The sequence below is a fragment of the Dipteris shenzhenensis genome, chromosome 30 (assembly GCF_047967505.1).
Source record: "Dipteris shenzhenensis isolate YYH24624 ecotype China chromosome 30, Dip_SZ_1.0, whole genome shotgun sequence".
Lineage (NCBI taxonomy): Eukaryota > Viridiplantae > Streptophyta > Polypodiopsida > Gleicheniales > Dipteridaceae > Dipteris > Dipteris shenzhenensis.
This window is the reverse complement of record NC_141625.1, coordinates 37,089,062-37,111,236: the sequence shown is the minus strand read 5'-3', so window position 1 is coordinate 37,111,236 and position 22,175 is coordinate 37,089,062. Positions and strand designations below refer to the sequence as shown.

The 22,175-nt window shown below is 40.0% G+C and overlaps 1 protein-coding gene across 1 annotated transcript; it reads left to right on the top strand.

Annotated features, from left to right (window-relative positions):
* Positions 1–1,714: 1,714 nt before the first annotated feature.
* Positions 1,715–8,086, top strand: LOC147882062 (SNW/SKI-interacting protein A-like). The gene is made up of 3 exons (XM_087401547.1): positions 1,715–1,872; positions 1,983–3,824; positions 7,878–8,086. Exon 2 carries the CDS (start codon positions 2,010–2,012, stop codon positions 3,810–3,812), a length of 1,803 nt encoding a protein of 600 aa, XP_087257673.1. The 5' UTR covers positions 1,715–1,872; positions 1,983–2,009; the 3' UTR covers positions 3,813–3,824; positions 7,878–8,086.
* The last annotated feature ends 14,089 nt before the right edge of the window (positions 8,087–22,175 follow it).

The window sequence follows — 22,175 nt, the reverse complement described above, 5'->3', positions numbered from 1 at the left end:
CCTTTGGATATAATAGGCTCTCGACAAAAGAGGGTAGCTAGATGTGCATAACTTTTCACCTATATAATCTTTTAAGTCTAATTTGATTATCTACTAGTCGGGCACCAATTCATGAACACTTTGTTGGATGTCAAAACTGGCCAGACCCCGTCTATTTCTTGCTTAATATGCAATCCTTTCACTTAACTAGGGAATCTTCACCCAACTTTGGCCACCACCCTAGAGAACTTTTCTACAAAGGAAAACGAGAGAGTGAGTGTTCATTGTGCTTGCGAATGTGGTCGACTACTCCAATATCTTGCATTATGGTAAGTGTTTACCACAAATACAAGCCCATAAATGTGATTGTCAAGCTGGAGTGATGGTTGAGGTTGCTTGGATTTGTTTTTCTTAAAAAGCAACATTGATTTCTTTTGCTTGGTTTGACGCAATGGAGGATTGCTATGAATTTAATATTTGTGGTGAACTCTATGAGTAAGGTGTTAGCAATTGTAGTTTGTGTATGCTCGTCATGATTGTGTGTGTGTGCGTGTATGTGTGCACATGTGCGCATGTTGCATGCACACGTGCCTATGTGAATCTCCATCTACGTTGTGCAAATTATTAACATGAATGGTACAGACAACTAGTTATTTTACAAATGTTTGTGTTTAGTCAATCATTAAATCCTTCTTTCTAGGTCTTTGATATTGTGTAAATGTTTATGTTTCATTATATTAATGCCATTATGTAATGCTTAATTGAACGCCATGTTAAAACACTTCTATGGCCTTGTTTCCATGGGCATTGCGGCACCTGGCATGGTGGGGTGGCGCATGTGCCATTGGGTATTCAGGCCACTTGGTGGCTTTGAGCACCCAGTAACTTTGGTAGAGAGGCAATTGATGTAGACACAATTTCAACTTCCTGCTCATTATCTTCATGTATAGTTCATCCACCTAATCGTGGGAAGTTGAATTGGCCTTAGTGAAACGAGTCTAAAAAAATTTGTTAGACTCATTTGCACACCTAAAGGCCACTGCCTCCCCATCCGTGTGAACCAAATGAAGGCTGCACTTGCACCAAGATGCATGCATCTAGAGTGTGTGGAAACAAGCCCTAGGTGCAATCCTTTAGCAGCCCCGTATTCTCACGTTTTGCTAGCCTTTAATGCGTGTTATAGTAGAGCAAACGAGTGGTGCTCAAACTTATCGCATTAACAAAAGTAGCTCAGAGCCAGTGCCCATGCTAGGTATAATGCGCAACTAGCCTTGCACCATCTGCGCATAGGAACAGTAATCGAGGACCTACTATAAGGCAAATCTATGTTCACGCGTTATTAAATGGTATCCCTCAGCTATTATGAAATGATGATCGGTTGTACCTCTGCCTTAGTTTGCACACTTTAAGGAGGTTAAAATGTCTCCTCGCACTGGCTACTACAAGGCAGGCGCATCGGTGCCATGATTGGCACCCCAAAATGCGAGGGTACTCAAATGAGTACGGAGAGTGCATCTGTGGGCATTTGTTAATTTTCCCATGTGAACTAAGTTGGACGCAGCTAGTGGCACTTTATCATCGCCGTGTGCACTGTCCGGCCAAGGAATGAATTTTCGAGTGTTATTTTGACCGGCAGGCAGGAAATCTTGATCGTCAAAATGTGAAATTGAATACATGTATCCTATACACCATACAATGGATGTCGATACGGAAGGCGTAGGTATTTAGGACTGTAGGTATTGGGAATACACAGATATACGTCGTCTTCATAAATCAGGGTTTCATTTCAGGATGTGACAGAAGCTTCATCAACAAGTGTTTCTGCAGCGTTTTGGTCGCCGCTTCTCAGAAATTTCTTCATCGATCGTCGTTTCTCTGCTCCATCTCTGCCTTGTAAGTAGTTTTTCTTCATTATCCATCCAGATCTTGCTTTGCTGACGCTTTTCTCTACTTCGGCCATTCTTCTCTCGTGATTTTCTGCTTCGATTTCTTCCCCTGCGCAGGCATTTCGTCTCTTCCGACCTCCCACCATGTCTGCCACTCAGCTCCTCAGCCACCTTCCCGCTCCCAAGCAGAACAGCACCCCGCTTTACGATTTTACCAAAGATCCCTGGTTTAAGGAGCGTGTCGAGCAGTCCAAGCCCCCGGCGCCGAAGGTTAAGGACATCCCCCCTTACGGCAAGCGCGCTGGCTTCATCCCCCGTCGAGTCGAGGATTTCGGAGATGGGGGGGCGTTTCCAGAGATCCATGTCGCTCAGTATCCCCTCAATATGGGAAGGAAAGAGGAGAAAGCTGATGGGAAGATCCTCCCCACAAGTGTGGATGCACAGGGAAACATTGCTTTTGATACCATCGTCAAGCTGTCTGAGAACGCGTCGAAGACCGTCTTCTCGCAGCATCGTGACCTCGTGCCCAAGCTCCCCAATGAAGTCGAAGAAAAGGCCAGCGAGGAAGAAATTCTGGAAACCACTCTTAGAACTAAGGCCGCTTTAGAAAAAATCGTGAACGTAAGGGTCAGTGCTGCGCAACCGAAGAACGTGCCTTCTCAGTCTTCGGCCCCCTCCTACGTCAAGTACACTCCTTCGCAGCATTCTGCGGCTTTCAATTCTGGAGCCAAAGAAAGAGTTATTCGTATGGTGGAGATGCCAAAGGACCCTCTTGAACCCCCAAAATTCAAACACAAGAGGGTCCCTAAAGCATCCGGCTCACCACCTGTTCCTGTCATGCATTCACCGCCCCGACCTGTGACTGTCAAAGATCAACAGGATTGGAAGATACCTCCTTGTATCTCGAACTGGAAAAATCCCAAGGGTTATACGATTCCTCTGGACAAGCGGCTGGCGGCAGATGGAAGAGGGCTTCAGGATGTCCAAATCAATGATAATTTTGCAAAACTATCTGAGTCTCTTTATGTTGCCGAGCAGAAAGCCAGAGAAGCAGTGGAAATGCGGTCCAAAATCCAAAAAGAGTTAATGATCAAGGAAAAAGAGAAGAAAGAGCAAGAACTACGCATGCTTGCTCAAAGAGCTAGACTGGAAAGAGCAGGAGGAGGTGCAATGGGGCCAGAACGTATTGCTGCCGGAGTCGGGGTGGAATTACCTACGCCAGCTACTGGAAAGTCGGCCGACTTGGATAGGGTGATTGCCAAGGACGAAAGAGCAAGGGAAACAAAAGAAGAAAGGGAAGAGCGCCTCAAGAGAGAAGCTCTCCGAGACGAGCGGAGGAGGGAGAGAGAGAGGGAGCGTAGGTTGGAAGCTAAGGAAGGTCACACAGGGAAGAAAAGCAAAGTCACAAGGGACAGGGACAGAGATGTTAGTGAGAAAGTCGCACTTGGCATGGCTAATATTGGAACAGCTGGAGCGGGAGAGGTCATGTACGACCAGAGGCTTTTCAACCAAGAGCAAGGGATGCAATCTGGTTTTGCAACCGATGATACCTATAATGTATATGACAAGGGCCTCTTCACCTCCCAGTCTGCTCTCACAAGCTTGTACCGTCCTAAGAAGGATGCTGACAGTGATATCTATGGTGGAGCTGATGAACAAATGGAAAAGGTGCTTAAGACTGATCGCTTCAGGCCTGATAAAGGATTTGCTGGAGCAACAGAGCGAGCTGGTCCCAGAGATAGGCCTGTTGAATTTGAGAAGGACGAGGATGTAGCAGACGATCCGTTTGGGCTCGATCAGTTCTTGACAGAGGTGAAGAAAGGAACGAAGGCCCTCGACAGAGTTGGTCGTGGAGGAACACTCAGAGCAAGTGCTGGATCTGCCATGAAAGAAAGCTATGAGGGTGGGTCCAGCAGGACAAGAGTTGAATTTGAAAGGGGAAGGTAGTCTTCACAGCAGGTAATTGGTGGTGACTCCCCCCCTCTCCCCTTCCCAAAAAGTGGGAGGTTTTTTTTAAATTTAAACAATAAATAACTTTTCAATTTTTAAATGATTAAAAGAGTGTTTTTGGATCCCTTCATAATGAATAGTAATGGTGCTTTGGACTTTTTACACTGCAGATTGTAGACATTTGATGCAGTTAGTAGCATCAACTTTATATCAATTGTTCTTAGTCTAGACTATCTTTTGCTGTCATGGCTGAGTTTGCCCTTCACCTCCGGAGTGTCGACAGAAACTCAGTACGAAGATTTTGTATAAATGGATGCTCAAGTATGTGTGGGTGTGTGGATTTGTATGTGAAGTTTTTGTCCAAGTTGCGGCTTGCTGGTATTGCAATAATTCTTTCTATCTTAAATGGTGCGTTGCCCTATCAGCTAGATTTAGATTTAGATGCCCGTTTGGGAGAGACTAAAATGAAATTGTTTAGACTTCACAAGCAGTTGTAGCTTGAATGAAGAGATTTGGACTACTTTTTGATTAGCCTTCTCCTTTAGTGCTAGCCTTTGTCATGGCTGAGTTTGCCCTTAACCTCCGGAGTGCCGACAGAAACTCAGTACGAAGACTTTGTATAAATGGATGCTCAAGTATGTGTGGGTGTGTGGATTTGTATGTGTGAGAGCATACTTTTATACTATGGTCTACACCCACTGTTGGGCGCTGATGACGTCAGTGGGGATGTCATAGTAGCTTGTGTGATGGAGTTTATGGTTTTCAATCTTATGAGTGACTCTTGTGAGATTGAAACTGCACTATGTTGTGTTTTTAGAGGATGAGTTTGGGAATGTTCCTGGATTCATCTAGGTATATATATCTTTTGCTGTCATCTGTTCATGAGATCTTCTAAAAGAGTCATTGATCATTCAGGTCGTATCAAGTGCTTTTCCACTTGAGATTTTGAGTGCAGCTACTTGTGTTTACTGTGATTAGTCTGAATCTTTAAAGTTCACACAATTCTTATGTTGGTCTTTCAAAGTTGCGGTGAATAATAGTCATTTCCGTTTCAAATTTGGCACGTTACCCCGTTATCCGCTAGTGAAAGAACAAAGAAAAACCATCCTTGGATTAGTGGACTTAATCTAGCAGGTTTAGGGGCCCCACGGGATTAAGGGAAGTAGGCTAACGTGGGACTAAACACTAGCAAAGGGCTTGTTGGCTATATTTAGCCAGGATGCTTTATATAAAGTGGGATGCTTGTCCACATAATGGCCAAGGTTATTGTGTTTGCATTCAGCGGCCACAAGAAGTACTAATTAGCAATAGAACTACCATGAAAAGTGGACTGTGGATTACAAAGAATATTTACACTACATAGCACTAACCAACACACTAACAGGCACTGTACTACCAGGAACTATCACTAATTAGCACTATCACTAACTATCACAATTTGATATATTCTAGTCTTACAAAGGTATACTGATTAGCACTATAATTAACTATCACAATCACTAACTAGCACAAAACTAGCATTATCTCTCACCCGGTCTACTTAGTGCTACTTAGTGCTAGTGTTGGTGAATGCTTGTAGCAGGGAGATGTCTCACTCACTCTCCTCCCTTCTAACTGCTGACTAAAATAGACATGATTTCACATGCACCTTGCACTTGAGTGCAAGGTGACAACTGGCTTCATCGACAAAGTGCAAATAGATCCCTATTATAGGAGATTTTGTTGTATGTGGTGACCCCCATTGTGAGCCCTTGTCCAGGGACAAACGAGGAGAATAAATCTTTATTTATGTCTGCCCAAAGGGCTGAGTACAACTACAATAAATGGAGATAATAATACTGTATGGAAGGACTGATCCTTCACTGTAGAAGACCGCAAAACTGATGGAGAAAAGGGGTGGCTTTGATTCTACCCTGCTGCTGCTGTTCAGTGCTGAGCCAGACCTGTCTGTAGACCTGTAGATGTAGCAGAAGAGAAGCTGTTCTGCTGCTGCCTGCCCCAGCCTGGTCCTGCGAGGATGTGGTGCTGCTGGCTGAGGGGAGAACTACCCAACTCTAGCTCCAAACAAGATGAAGAATGAGGCTTTGGGGGCTGGCTTTTATAGGCCCCCAGGGCCCTGCAAAGTACCGACCAGGCCAGCTGACTTGGTCTACCAGGCTGTCATCGACCTGGTTGGTCAGCCACCCCACAGCCGACTGCCAGGTGGTGACTGTTGCAGCAGCCTGGCTGGCTGCTAGGGCTGCTTAGAGACAGCATGCCATGGACGCATCTGCCCATGACATCCCTTTCTGCTGAGATTAGAACTAGGGTAGGTGAAAAGGCTCTTTATATGCTGATAGGAGATGGGGATATCTGTAAAAAAGTCCTCTTCGATGGGAGCCCTCTGTTTGAACTTGATTGTGTACAAGCGCTAATGGTTGCCTGTACCCTTTTTGAAGCAATGAAGGTTGAAGCAAAATCTGTTCAGGTTCGACCACCTCTCCCTCATTCGACGATCTCAGGTTGCTCCACATCTGGAACCACTGTCAGTGCCGACCCACATATGGCTTGAGCCACGACAGATGGAATACTGAATGCATGGTCCATGTCGTAGGTAACAGTAACTTCATGGTCACATCATTTATCACCTTGATGATGGTAACAGTAACTTCATGGTCACATCATTTATCACCTTGATGATCAGAAAGGGGCCAAAGCGTTGATGTGAGAGCTTTGGGCATCTTCTCTCAACTTGCTTAAGCTGCTTCTTCATGATCCGGAGATAAACCCAATGTCCCTGTTTTTGTAGCCCACATCACGCCTGTGTACTGGCTTGTGTCTGATAGGCTTGCGTGCTGGCTTGCGTCTGTGATGCATTCGGCCTCATACACCTTGTCGGAAGTCCTAGTGAGAAGGGACTTGAACTTCTGGCCGAAGGTTACTTTGTAGGGAGTTCTCCCCACACTGGTGAAATGTATGCCATTTAGGTTCCTTTGGACCACTGGTAGAAACTCCTCCCATGGGACTGTGAATCTGCAGCATAACATTTCAGAGCATTGAAGGCCCCAACTGGCTGTATATTTCTGTTTGACCTTCGGACTTAGGATGGAAGCTGCTAGGAAATTGAGATTTGTACCAAAGTTGTCGAAAAGAGCTCTCCAAAACCGGCTGGTGAACTTGGAATCCCTGTCAGAAACAATGGTACGTGGCATATTGCACCTCGGATACCACCATCGGATGAAGAGTCGCGTTGTATCTTGTGTGAACTTAACTGCACTTCAAGGAGGAAATTCTTGTGTTTGCTCTCTCAATCTGCTGTAGGATTAGAGTATATATGCCTCACATTGGCTCAAACGTTTCGGGTTTGGCAAAATATGGAGTCTTTTCTTCCCGATTCCATGTATTTCCCGCCTTAGTATGACTAAAGAATCTTTTATCACTCAATGTAGTAATTTGATCACTTTGCTAATATACAAAAGATATAATCCAATAAAAATAATGAAAAAGGTACGATAGGGACAGATTTGGAGAGAGAGGATAGAGGAGCGGAAGGGGGAGAAAGATAGGGGAAGAAGGGAGGATAGAGGGTAGGAGAGAGAGAATGAGGTAGGAAAGAGAGGGAGAGATTGAGAGGGAGTAGGGAAGAGAGAGAGAGAGTGAGTGAGCGTAGGCAGGAAGGAGGAAGGGAGAGTAGATAGGATGAGATGTCACATCTAGGGCCAAAGTGAGCAACAGGGGGGCCAAAAGAGTGCCATAATTAAAAAACTGCTTTTAGGGGCCAAAAGAGTGGTGTAATTAAAAAACACTGCTTTTTGGAGCCTAGGGCTTTAAAAGGGGGGGTGGGGGGGATTCTTCTCTTTTATTTTCTGTGTAGATTTTTTATCTTTAGAACAACAAAGAATCTAAATTTGTATGATTGGACTCATTCTAGTCTTACAAAGGTATATCTTCATGGATCCTGATAAATGAAAATGTCATCATAGATTATTCTTATAATACGGATTCACTGTGGGTGCAGCTATAAAGCCCGCAGTCTATGATTCCATGTAATTATCAATTAACGGTTATTGTGGCTGGATGCAGGCAAGTTCCTCCAGTCTGAAGACAGCAAGAGCAAGTATGCAGATGATCTGAGGGTTGTGGTCTGTTATTATGATACTTGGTTTATTCGTGTACCTATCAATTTAACAACTTATGACCAATGCTACTATATTCGCTTGGAAGTGTTTGGCTGGTGATGTCTTTCAATGCCCCTCTGTATGTGATTACTATTAACTGGGTGTTGGATGGTTTATTCGGCTACTTTTTGTGCCAATCCTTCTATTTGTCATGGGATTCTGCTCTTTGTATGTCTCTGTAGAGTAGTTTCTTTTATGGTAAGGTATAACCACACTCATGTGCACAGCTGCACACAATTTGTAATTACATGAAAAAGAGAAAGATGGGTGTTTGTATCTCGTTTTCATGGGCATGAACCCTCATTTTTATAATGCATGATTCATGGGTGCAACTCTTTATAACGTGATGGTTGTGACACCTCAAGATGGTATTTCCTGCAAGAAACACCATCAAACCAATAATAGTCCACTTTCAGACACTCGTCTTCTCTCTCATGGTGCTCTGTTGCATGATAGAGCATTCTTTGTGCCCAGGTCTGAGAAGATCCAGTAAGTGAGCTTTTGATTGTGTATGGAAGAGCTTGCCGTGGGGTTGCAGCCTCATCGTTGTTATTGAGCATTGCCATGAATGCTCAAACCCAGGTTGGTCCTTAGCTCGAAATATCTTGCTTCTACTTGCTATAGATTTCTACCGCTTGTGGTGGTGAAAGGGACAAAGTAATCCTGCCTTGAATGTAGCCTGAAGTTTGGGAAGCTGAGATAGAGTGGGTTCTTCTCATAAAGGTGGTTGGGGTGTTCTCAAATTCATTTCTTATCTGTATGCATTCTATGCTTATGGCAGTTATCCTTCGTGTGCTCTGGGTAGCCACTGAAGTATTAGTAGTTTTTATTGTATTTGATCTATAAAAAAGGTGCGGTTGATTGTACCCTTTGTGGTATTTCATGATTCTTGCCTTGTCCATCTTGGGATCTACATGATTGTGCCCACTTCTCTCCAAAAGAGTCTGTGAATGTGTTTTTCTTACATTAACAGATCCCAAATGTTTCTGTGCAGTATCTAAATGGAAAGGATTGCATGCTTTTTAAGGATGCATGGCCAGCCACTAGCATTTAGGACCCTAATACATTTGCTAAACCAACCCCCAGCTAGAGAGCAATTCCTTTACCAGGGCAATGAAGCATCCGTTGGTATCCTAAACACTTGTGATGTCTGAGTACTTATGAATTGAGATGTATTCGCTTTCATATTATTATGAGCTTTCCTCCTTCCTCTTGTAGTAATCTTATGTGACAAGTGGATATCATGATGGTTCACTAGGTTTTCTACTAGTGTAGTCTTTAAATCTCTCTTGGATAACTGTAGAGATGTACATGAAGTGGAGGCAGTGATTGTGGTTATCCAAAGGTTTCCAAATAGTTGAGTGGATTCTCTGTTTTAATATCTTTGGCTGCAATACAAACAATGGCCTTGGGATTATATTTTGATATGGTATGTCTCATGGATGATTAGTCTTCCTTCTACTTAACAGTATGATTAGAATAAGTAGTCATCTTGATGCAGGACTAGTGGAATATGCACTTTATGTGAGCTGGACATCATTCCAGAGAAACTCCTGTAGGGTGGGTTTGATCTTCTCTAACTCAGGTGCACATTGATCTGCAATCTGCTTGTCGAGTACACTTGCCGGAACCACCTCTTCTTGCAAGTACTATAGGGTGAATGCAAGGGGTTCAGCGATGCTAGTATTGACCCACTAGTTACAAACTATGATAAAGGTCAATGTGCTAGCATTGCAAGCATTGCCAAAGAGAGTACAACCCAAAAAAAGAAGACTGCAGCCATAGATCAAAAGAACAAAGAAAAAAAAGGTTTGTAAAAGCTATTTTGGCACTTCATTGATGCTTTTTACTCTCTTGATATTAATCGTAGTATAGACTTGGAGACTGCAAAATCCTTCTTTCTTTGATGATAGTAGATTGATGCTTAGCATAGACTTAAGCAAATCTTCTTTTTCTTCCTTTATGTAGGGGATGGTAATATCAATGATTGCATATGCAAGAACCCACATGATTGTCCTAGATGTCACATAGGACTAGGTGTCCTATGTGGCCTTAAAGGCACGAACACTATAAGTGCCTACACTTATGCCTACAAGGCACATACCATGGCCTATAGGGCATCACTAGAATCACCAGAATATGGCCTACACTCGACCTTTGAACTCTCTTGGCTACGTCTAGGGTGACCCCTCGTCTCTGTTAGTCCCTTATGAGGAAAGCTTTGATAGGTCGGACCTCAATAAAATGTGCTCTCGGCACTCTTTGTGTCGCGCGTGATCTTTGCGTCCTAGTGGCACGTTGCCCTCATATCAGTTAGCTCCCTTTTCTCTACTCCACTGTATCCTGGAGTTGGACTCATATGTATAGAAGTGGCATTAGGAGGACAATGATCCAATGCATCTATAAGCCTTCTAATACAATTGCAATATATATAATTTAGTTAGTATGAAATCAAAATAATGAAGTTTTAAGTTAGAAAAGCACACACACCACTTACAATTTCAGCTCTCTGTGTGTGTTTTTAAGAGAGTTGAATATAAAGCATTGCTTCTGTTGGATGTCAATAGAAACAAAACTCCAGTGGTCACTGCGTAAGGAAAAAAGCATTAAGAAATCAAAGGTTACAAGAGTTTCCAATCTTAAAGATGAATCCCAAAAGAAGCAGTCACCCACATACCTGTTATGGTATGGAAGTAGCAAAACATCGATAACTTCAAAATCGAATTTGTAGCACTAAAATGGTTTTTTTGGGAGTTTGATTCATCATACGATGCTAGGATATGATCTAGGCAATTACGTGTGCCAAGTATATGTTACCATTATAAGTATCGATTCTTTTGTGCTTTGGTGTGAGATTCTAGCACCCACAAAAGATAACAAGCCATGATATATACATGTATACAAATGAGTACCTTACACTAAACTATTCTTCTTGTAACTATAATGACTTGCATTAATTGATTCTACTTTGTGTTGGGGTGTTGGTTTTCTATTTGTAGATTTATTTGCATTAATTAAATAACGAAAGAGTAATAATTTTATAAGTCCTTGTATGTGAGTTTTGATCTTTGAAAACTCTTAAACATAAAGTTTATCCAAAATATGTAAGTTTTAGACGATGAATAACGAATATAAAAAAAAAACCTTGCTAGTGATATTGCAGTTTTTTCATGGAGTGGAGATACCTTTCTCGTTTTTTAAGCTAATGAAATTTAAGACTTAGCTTTTTCACAAAAAAAAAAGGCATAGAAAAGTTGATATTCTAGTGATTTTATTGTGACATGGACTTGTTTCACACATAGATCATGGAACCTCCAAGTCTTCATTTAGAAAGGCACTATAGCTTATTATCGTAAAAGGGATCAGAGTTGGAACAACCCTTATTCTAATGAGTAAGTTCTTACCACTAAACCATAGATTACAATCCTCTCTTGGATGTCATGTTTTTCAAGAGCAACAAGGGCTCCTACACCATTGTTTTTGCAAGAGCTGCCCACAATTGGATTAGGTAAATTTAACTTATGATGATGCCGAGGTATGGATGAATTGAGCATTTATTTGATCATTAACTATAATAATAAAGAACTAGTGGCAAACTTATGGCTTGAGCGATAAGCTCGAGAGTAAAACAATGATGATCATGATCGTCTTATCAAGGAGATATTGACATGCATCTTTGCAAGCATTCAGACGAAGTGCTTCTTAATGGAGGTCACATTATATGTGCAAACTTATTTAGGAATAATAATTCTAAAGCATAATAGAAAGGTTACTCCATAAATATGGATGTCATGATTTAAGTATAACAGAAAGAAAAGTCCAGAAAGAGAGTAGGGCTTAATTTCTTCTTAATGTTAATACTAGTTTAGAGGAAAAAAGATTTGATTAAAAAGTTCTGCAAATACATTTAATATTGATGGTGAAATGAGCAACTAGATCTGTTGTGATTAAGAGATGGAAAGATGATATGTTATGTCTAAGAGAACAGTTTATGTACTCCTTTGCAATCAACTTGAAGTCATCACAGATTCATGTTCAAAATGGGACATTTTAAAGGAAAATCTCCAGTATGGAAACAAGGTATCAAATGAACATTCCAAAAGGGTGTTTGGAGTAAATGAACATACTGATACCGTGCAACAAACTCAAATACATTGATTATCCGATTGAAAGCGAGCAAAAGCCCAAACTAGCATATTGACTAAACTTAATTATGGTTTTGTAATACAAGTCATCATCATCGATAGACTATGTGTCCTAAAGATGTAGAATGAATGATGGAAAGAAAGCTTTGTCTCAACAACGTGAATCTTAGCCTCTCTTCTTTTAATCTTTGGGGAAACATAGAACCATGAAAACCTTCTCTATATTTTACTTGAATTTTGTATTGTGCTCCTAGAATATGATATAAAATGTAAAACAAATTCCAAAATTTCATGCCTTTTACACACTATGTTGCACAAACTTTGGTCTTTTTGTTAAAATGAGATGATTTCTTACATTTTTTAGGAACTCTTTTGAAAACTCAAAATGGCAATAATGTAATGTCGCCAACACTATTTACTTCTGATATGCTCATAATAGATTGTAGATACTCTAGGGAGAGAAATTCCAAGTATAAAAACCTATCATTTGGAACTACTAAACCAACTTAATATAGGAGAGAGAGTCTAAAGGGAACTCAACGATGAGTGTTGAGAAATATATTACGATGCCTAGGATGAATATTTTTTGATATCAAAGAATTTTTTGCATGGGGGGAAAAAATAAGGGGGAACACAAATTGCGGAAGTCAAGGTCAATGGACTAATCTTTCTCTGTGCAGATTCCAAATATTAGCCTTCTATTATTTTCAAGATGAATTTATCGAATTTGAAGCTCTAAAAGTTAGCCCAACTAACTTGGAGAAGCCTTGAATAGTGGAAGCACATATAGTTTCATTTATCTTCACTAATCTATAGGGAACAAGGATTTTGCCTACAAACTGGGAACATTGGTGACTCCGTATTCAATCTATAGTTTACCATACAATTACAATTAAGCTTCATAATTTTGTGGTTGGATATGTGTTGGGCTTGAGGATGGCATTTACATACCCTAGGGAGCATATTTGTTTGAAAGGGATACAATCCAAAAAACTAACTTCATCTTAGTGAAGCATGTGGAAATGTATTTGTTGGCAAGGGTTTACATGTAGGGACACTTAAATGTCTAAGTTTGTGCATAAGTTTGGAGATTAACTTGTAGAGCCTACAAAACTTCCTTATAAAAGGAGGTTGACCATGCCATCCATTTGGAGGAAGGGTTAAAACCAAGTAATGATTTATTTCTCAAAATCAATCTCCATTTGCCTCAACTATGCTACTAGCCAAGGAGGAGTCTCCTTCTACAAATGTGTAGAGCTAAATAAAACCACTCGAAGAATAAGTTTTCCATTTGGATTGATAATCCTCCTAATGAATTGAAAGGGGTCTAATTTCTCACCAGCATTGACTTAGGGTTAGCATCTCACCCAAATTGAATTCAAGGGGGTGTGATGAATGCAAAAATACTTTTCCAAACTAAGAGAGGACATTGTGAATTCAAAGGCCATGTCTTTTAGCTCAACTAAAACACTAGCCACTTTTTAACACCTAATGGATCAAATATTATAGCCCTCGATCATATCCTTATATATATGTGGGGTCCAAGGAAGAGCAAATAAAGCATGTAAGGCAAGTATTGGAGGTGTGGATGGTTGGATGGATATTACTCCTTCATTAGACATTCTTTTGAAGAAAGAAAATGCACTTAACTGTTTTGCTTAAATGTCTTTTTCCCACAAAACTATTCACCTAGAGAGCTCTGAGACTTTCAAGTATCCTAAAGGTGGGAGTAGAGTTATATGGTTTTAATGATAAGGCACACTTCGCTCACAACTACAATAGTTGTATGTCATGATTTATCTCAACTTTTTATTGTTGAATTTGATGCCAATGGAAGGGGCATAAGTGGCATTCTTAAACAACAACATGGTATTGTTTCTTATAAAAGTGTGTTGAGGGAATTGGTTGCTCCGATGACAAGGCAAAACAATGAAAGAAAATATTTATACAAATGTTATATAAAGCTTCATGTTTTTTAAGAATTGAATATGCTACCTTGTTTGCCTTGGAATAAAGTGAAGGTTTTGACACCATTTGTAAGCTTTAGTAATTTACAAAATGTTAAATTTTAATGCAATTTCCAATTTGTTGTACACAAACAGTCTTTTTATCTTCAAGTTTAGTTGTTTTTTGGTTGCTTAAACTATGCAAAAAAAGGGCCAATCCATAAAATGGTTTGTTTTTTGATAATTTTATGAGAATCTATTCAAAAGATTTGTTTTAGTTGTCATTTGAATGTAAAGTTCATCAATTTATCATCAACTCCCTTAAAATATGGATAAAGTCTCCATAACTACATGATATGATTTCTACTTGAGCCTCTTGGGTCAAGTCTTTTGCATTCTTGCCTTCCTTTAGAGTGGTCCCTACCAAGTATGTGCATAGTCTAGAAGAACAAGCTAGATTTTACCTTTGGATATATTTGGAAGATATTTTTTCAGGAGTTTGCTTTCCACTCATCAAATACAACATATTTGCTATTTTTGGACTTTGTGAATATTGAAGATGCAAATTTTCATGCCGAGATATCAACGGGAACTTCATGGTATGATATCATAGAGGGATGACAGAATACATTCAAGCTCTATGTGGGTTCTTAGGCCTAAGTCTAGCACCCAAATCCAAATGGATGTATTGGTTAATATTTATTGTTCCTTGCTATAGCTAGCCCTTCAACCAACATACTATGAAAGGCCTTTAACCTTGTAAGTCCCAACTACTATGTGAATTGTAAAGACCATTATAAAATTTAATGTGGAATAAATTCTATGCCATCCATGTACACTTGTCATGAAATGAAGATAGAATTATAATAGGTGCGATAGTATTAAGTAATGCATATTTTAAATGAGTAATATACCTTAAGACCACGTTTAAATTGAAATTCTTCTCACAAATTTCAATGAAGGGCTCTCTTTGGACTACAATGTAGCATATGAACTAGTATGTTTTGAGGGGCTAGCGTAATCCCCCAACTACATTGCTACACCCTTTCGTTTTTTACTATAAGCACGTATAGGCAAGCAAAACAATTGCAGCTTGGAGCCTAGCGTATATAATTTGAAGATCAAGAGAGTTTGATATACTGCATAAATCCTACCTTCCATTTACATGTAAAAAATGAATAGGAGATTCAAGAGTTGCACCCATATTAAAACATGCAATATATTCATTAAACTTAAGATAGATTTCCTTTCTAACTAGGTTACAATAGGTAAAAAAATATTAATAAATTCCATCTAGGATAAATTGCAATTCTTGGGTACCCATGGTTCTAAAAAATGTTTAATGGGATTTTTTTTTCAATGCACTACAAGAGTTCCTTATATCTAAAATTTGAAAATTTATAGGAAGGCGGATTGTCGGGCCCTAGTAGGGGCAACCTAGAGGATCCATCTTAACCATCTCATGAAAGGCCTCCAACCTCCTCCCAACCAAGGACAACGAGATTTGATCCCCTCTTTCATATGTTTACCCCTTAATGTAAGCCCCTGAATGACAAGCTTGTCCAAAAGGGCTTTACCTTGAAGCTCTGGGTCAACGATACATAGCCCGTCTTCAACCTAAGGCTAGAGGTTTATCCACCATTCCACTTGAGTGCACATTTCCCTTGAGCCATTAGTGCTGCCATCCCAAAGAAAGATATAGATGAGCCTCTGAAATTGTGCAATAGATGCCCTCAAAAATCACCTCAAAATCACCAAAAGGAGGCCACATACTATGCCATGGCCAAAAGGACATGGTTCACAACTAGGAGGAGAAGGATTTTATTCTTGCATTTATTAACTCTCACAAATTTTAAGATTGCTTGCATATTTATGGGTAGCCACATGCTATAATCTAAAGTCTTTTCGCTTGGCACTAGCTTGTCATTTACAACACCAACCATGTAGAAGAAGAATTGAGTACTAACTTTAATAATTCTTCTAGCTTTTAAGATCCTTTGCACAAATCTTGGGAAGCCACATGCTATTCTTTATGTAGATAAGTCCCATGGAACAACCTGATGTGTGTTTTGTTCATTACTATTCTCTCTTGGTCATAGGTGAGGGGTACTTGTATATCTATTCTCTTGAAGCTATTGTATCTATTTAATCAATCACATGTTCACAAAATGTTCTATGTTCTCTACATGCATAAAAGTGTGCATTATTTGAAGATATCCAGTACAATAATCTAAAAGAATATATATACCTTAGGCTCATGCCTTTTGGCTTTTTTTTTCATTTTGTTGTCTCCTTATTGCAAATGCATCCTACTTTTCATACCAATATGCAAAAATTGTATTAGATGGGCATTGCCTTATTCTCTAGTAGCCTTAAAATACCTCATATCCCTTAAGAAAAAGGTTGGTCCATTGGAAAATACTTCCTCTAATTTGGGTACACTACTTTCCTTACGTCATCACCATATCTAGTATCCAATTTCATCGCATGTCAAACATGTATAATGCCCTTTTGTTGAGAGACCTCTAAAGATTTTTCACAAACAATCAAAAGGTATACTTTTCAATGAATCAATCATTTTCCATATCAACAGGCAATGTAGTGTGAAGATATTTCAAACAATTCATTACCATTCCCCAAAAATTATCATTCTTTTGTTATTGACCCGAAGTATAAGTCCAATATTAAACTTGATCATCCATATATCGCTTGAATATTTAGAATCAAACGAATGGTTGGGGGTGCAGAGGATTGGATTAGGGAAGACTATAGGGCTGAATAGAGGAGATGGGGCATGAGAAGAATGGATAGAGAGTGGGATGGCAGTAGAGGGTGGGTTGAATAGAGGTTGGATTGGATGATGGGAAAGGGTAGGTTGAATGGTGGTGGAATAGAATGGGATAGGCAGAGGTGGGAGGTTGGATACGAAATGGAACAGTGGAGATAGAGGGAGGATGGATAATGAATGTAAACGATGAATAGATTATAGGGGATGTGGCTAACCTAAATAGAGGGGATGGAGACTATGGGAAAGGGGAGTATGTATAAGGGATTGGAAGGATGAAGAAATCCATGGATAAAGATGTGAAAACATGAGTACCTCAAGCATGTAGGGTCTACTTAACCTAATCTAAGGTGGGAGAATCCTAAGTGCACACATGATGAAGAACTAAACTCGATAGTATAGAATCAAGTTCAATTAGGTTACAAGACAATACTTGTACTCAAAGATACTAGGAAGGGGATAGGAGAGGGAGATAAGAAGGAGATGGTAAAGATCAAGGGAAGGGGTGGGGTTGGGGGAAGGGGATGGGTGGAGGAAGGAGATATAGGGCAGATAGGGGAAGGAGATATGCAAAGGAAATATGGGTGGAGCAAGGAGATATGGGTCAGATAGGGGAAGGAGATATGAGAAGGAGATATGGGTGGAGGAAGGAGATATGGGTTACATAGGGGAAAGAGATATGAGAAGGCAAGGGGAAGGGGAAGTGGATAGGGAGGGAATAGATAGAAAGTGGATAGTGAAAGGGGATAGCAAGGGGATCGGAGGATGACAAAGAGGAAGTGAAGGGGATATGGGAAGCTATGGATAGAGGAAAGGGATAGGGAGGGGATGAGATGGGTGTGGGTAGCGTAGTGAGTTGGATAGGGGAAGGGATGGATAGGGGATAGGGAAGGGATGATAGGGGAAGGTGATAGGATAGATATGAAGGGGTGGATAGGGAAAGGGGAAGGGGATAGAGAGGGGATGGGATGGGAAAGAAGAGATGTAAAAGGGGAGTGGGGAAAGTGGAACGAAAATAGGGTATGGAAAAGGGGAAACAAGAAAAGGTTGGAAAATATGGGCTGAATATGAGAGAATGGAAAAGGGGATGGGATGGGATGGAGATATGAGAGGGAAAGGAGGATGGGTAGGATAGGGGATGGAAATGAGAGTATGGAGGATGGGAAAAGAGTAGACACAAATGGAGTCTAGGGAAAGAGGAAGGGAAAGAAGGTATGGGAAAGGGGTGGAATGAATATGAATATGAGAGGATGGGAGAGGTAATGGTATGGGAAAGGGGATATTAGGGGGTGGGATGGGATGGATATATGAGGGGAGGGGAAGGATGGGTAGGATAGGGGAATAAAACGAGGGTAAAGAGGATGGGCAGGATGGGAAAACTAGGTCAGTAACTATTGAAATGGCATCTATTGAAGTTTCCTATTGAAATGTGATTGGGTGGAATGAATATGAGAGGATGGGAAATGTAATGGAATTGGATGTGATGGTATATAGAATATAAGGTGATATGATAGTAAGCATACCTCACAATGCCACTAATCTTGTAGATAGATTTTGTAACATCTTTTGCTAAGAATCCTTTCACCATAATTTGGAGCATGCCTCAAAATCCCATTGATCTTGTAGATAGATTTCCTAACATCTTTTTATAAGAATCCATTCACCATAATTGGGAGGATAAATTATCCAAGCAACAAAGAAGTTCTAGCAATCCATCACAATCATAGTTACAGTAATGCACCACAATGCTAAGAGCATTCAAGTGTTAATATCAATTTAAAACATGTATGTTAACATAACCTGGGCCAAGTTGTGACTTGGGATAGGGAAGCTCGAGTCAAGACCTTGTAGAGAATGAAACTATAGATTAGGCTGACACCAACACACAAGCCGTGCAAAGAATTAGAAGATGGATTAGGCTGACAACAATACTCAAGCAGTGCAGCTGCAAGAGTCACAGAGGGATGCAAGGAATCCAGAAGAGATAATTTATAAGGTGGTGTGCTTGACCATCTTAGCTCAATTGTTGAGAGATTATTCAAAGTTACGTCTTGGTGAGTCATAGAGACTAGGGTGAGCTGCTACATCTAATAGAGTTCCTCCAATTTGAGGACCACAAAGAGAGGCTGTCATAGGTGTGCATCCATAGGCTATTTGTATTCATAGTTTGGACGACCAATTAATCATCCTAATTACTTATTTTTTATGAATATTTTATTCTTATTCATTTTGCATAAGTGAGTATTACCTGTCTTCATACAATTTACCCATAGCGAACATCGCCATGTTTGTTAGAACTATTTCAAATCACCTCATTCAAAGTAGGAAACCTTGCACAAAAACATGGGGGTTATAAGAGAGGTCATATTCTATAAATTGTGCACACACCTACATCAAGCCAGGCATAGGAATAGTTAGTCAACTCGAGGTGACCAAAAAAATACCATCAACATTTGGCGATCTTGCCGGGAACAGCCGTGCTAGAAGTGTCGAGTAGAAAATTAGGTGGATTGAGAATAGGATTCCATAGAACTGAGTGAAGAGACTCTCAAAATAATAGCTTATGCTAACCTAAGTGGAGCTACATCAGCTACTCAGATTAGCAAGTTATTACACAAGATTCCTCTTAGGACAATTTGAGAATTTCAGCATCCTATATTCCTCCTTGGCAACTAGAGTCTAGACTAAGCATTGCTCTTTGGTAGCACTTTCATATCATCTAGGCACTAAAGGGTGTTTGACCCATGCTTGATGAGGTGAGAAAGGTACACAAAAAGATAAGAATAACATCTTCATAGATGTCAATGAGGTTGGCAGACTATGGAATGAATTCTAAGCCAATAAGGACAAGCATTGGCAATGTGAGAAGGAATCAAAGGGCCAACTACAAAGATGAGATCAAGGTACATGAGACCTAGCTACATATAGAGAGAAGTGATGTTTGATTACCATATTGACACTAGAAGTAAACTAGTTTGAAGTTTAACATCCAAGACGGTAGGGACCCTTCAGTAGAGAAGCGACCTTTGGGTTTTGGAAAGAATATTTTGAGTAGTCATCAACAAAGAGTCCAATAGGTCCACACATAGATTGAGGCATGAGAATGGTTCTCCAAGACAAATATATGCATGTGGATCAGAGATAGGATGCACCTCCAGTCAAGAACAAAAACAAAATCTACACATCTATTGAGAGTAAAAGAAGAAGAGACTAGACGGTATGAGCCAAGCTTCTAGCCAACAGTCAAGACACAACCAAATTTGCAGAAGCTTGCATCATAAGATACTATTATGATAGAGAGCACCTAATCTTACCCCACCATCCAAAAATTGGAGATCGAGATTTGTACCAATACTAAAGTGTGGTCATTTACATCATCAGTGACCAAGTCCAACCTTGCCAAAGGTTCCAATGTCTGGTAGGTGAGTACCCAAGCCACCACCAATCAAAGGACCTTTCCACCAGCATGTCCACATGGACGAATGCTGGCATAAGAAGGACTATGCAGCTAACAAGTTGCTAAGGGTCTAGGTAAAACTAGCCACCTCAATCAAGGTCAAATTCTAAGAATTTAACACAATTAAAGATGCAGATCCATAAAATCACTTGTAGAGCTTTGAGAATCACGTTCTAAAGCAGAACTAATTCCTAAAGTGGAAAAATTATGGAAGGTTTTCCAAAACATGAAGGTTGGCCTGACAATAGGGCAGAATTACTGAAGATTGCACCATCTTGTAGTAGACAGCTTCTTTTGCAATAACTTCAGAAGGAAGGAAGACCTATTAAGGAGGTAGACTCATATGTCCCCAACTACATTTATTAACACCCCAATGGTAGAAAAAGAAGTACCAGTTATCAATGTCAAAATAAAAAGAAAACATGTTAGGTGTAATAGCGGATGGTGGCTTAGAAGTAGACATTATATCAGCAGTTGTAGTTAATAGATTGAAGCTCTAGAACATGAAGCCTTCACCATTCTGAGTTTGAATGGTAGAATAACAACTAGTTGAACTAATACAAATGCTCTCTGATGTTGTACTTACTATTGGTGGGAATCAATATATAGTGAGTTTGTTGGTCATCCTATGGAAGAAAATGCTTACCCACTATTGCTTGGGGGACCCTTAGAGTTGAAAAGTGCAAAAGTGTTACATGACTAGGGCTTCAAGCTCAATCTGAGGTGATGACAATCAAAACTAGGGAAAAGGAGGGTACAAAGCCCAAGTTATCCCAGTAAGATACCCATGAGTTGTAAACCTAAGAATCTAGAAGTGCAGTATCAATTTCCATAAGATGTTGAAACTCACCTAATGGAACTTCAGATCTTATGAGTAGGAGAGATCTTGATCTCTTTTGGGTGGCTACTAAACTTGAATAAAAGATTGAGGATGATAAAATAGCTACATAGTAACACCTCAACCTAAGTAATTTCATTAAAGATCTGATAGATGAGAGAGAGATAGCCGAGGGCAATAACTCACAATTCCTCAACCTAATTTCAAACAACTGGCTCCAAAAAAAACATTTTAATTTGGGGACAGAAGGGGCACCCAAAATAGTGGTCTTTAGTACCCATGTGGCTGGTGATTATCTTTAAGTAGTCAAAGAATTATTCATGCACTACAAGGACATATTTGCTTGGAGTTATGTTTAAAAGGGGTTCCCCCATCGATTTGTCAATACGAAATCCCATTAGTGCTAGATACCAAACCCATTAGACAACAAATATATAGAATGAATCCTAATTATGCCAAACAATGAGTTGGATAAGCTCATATAGGCTAGATTTATTTATTCAATTGACAAAAGCGATTGGCTATTCCCTATTTGTGGTAGTACCTAAGAAAAATGGTAAACTCAAAGTGTGTGCATTATAGGACGTTAAATTCCAAAACTATACTAGAGCCATTTGCTATTCCGTTCATGGATGGTATACTAGACCCAGTTGTTGTAGGACATGAGATGTACTCGTTTATTTAGGTGGCTACAGTGGAAATAACCAAATCTCTATTGACCCAAGAATTTGCGCAAGACTTCTTTTGGCACTAAATGGGGTGTAATGCCACCTAAGTCGTGCCTTTTGTACTCATCTACTTTTCAAAGTTTTACGATTGAAACTTTCACATACTAATTTAATTAATTCCTTGTCATCATTTATTTGGATGACTCTTGTGTAGACTCAACTACCTAGTCATTTAGTTTATTTGGGGAATGTATTTAATAGATGTAAGCAGGTTGGTATTTCACCAAACCCTACTAAAAGTGTGTTCTATTTCTAAGTTGGTGTTTTGCTTGGCCAAGTGGTTTCTAATGATGTTCATTAGAAT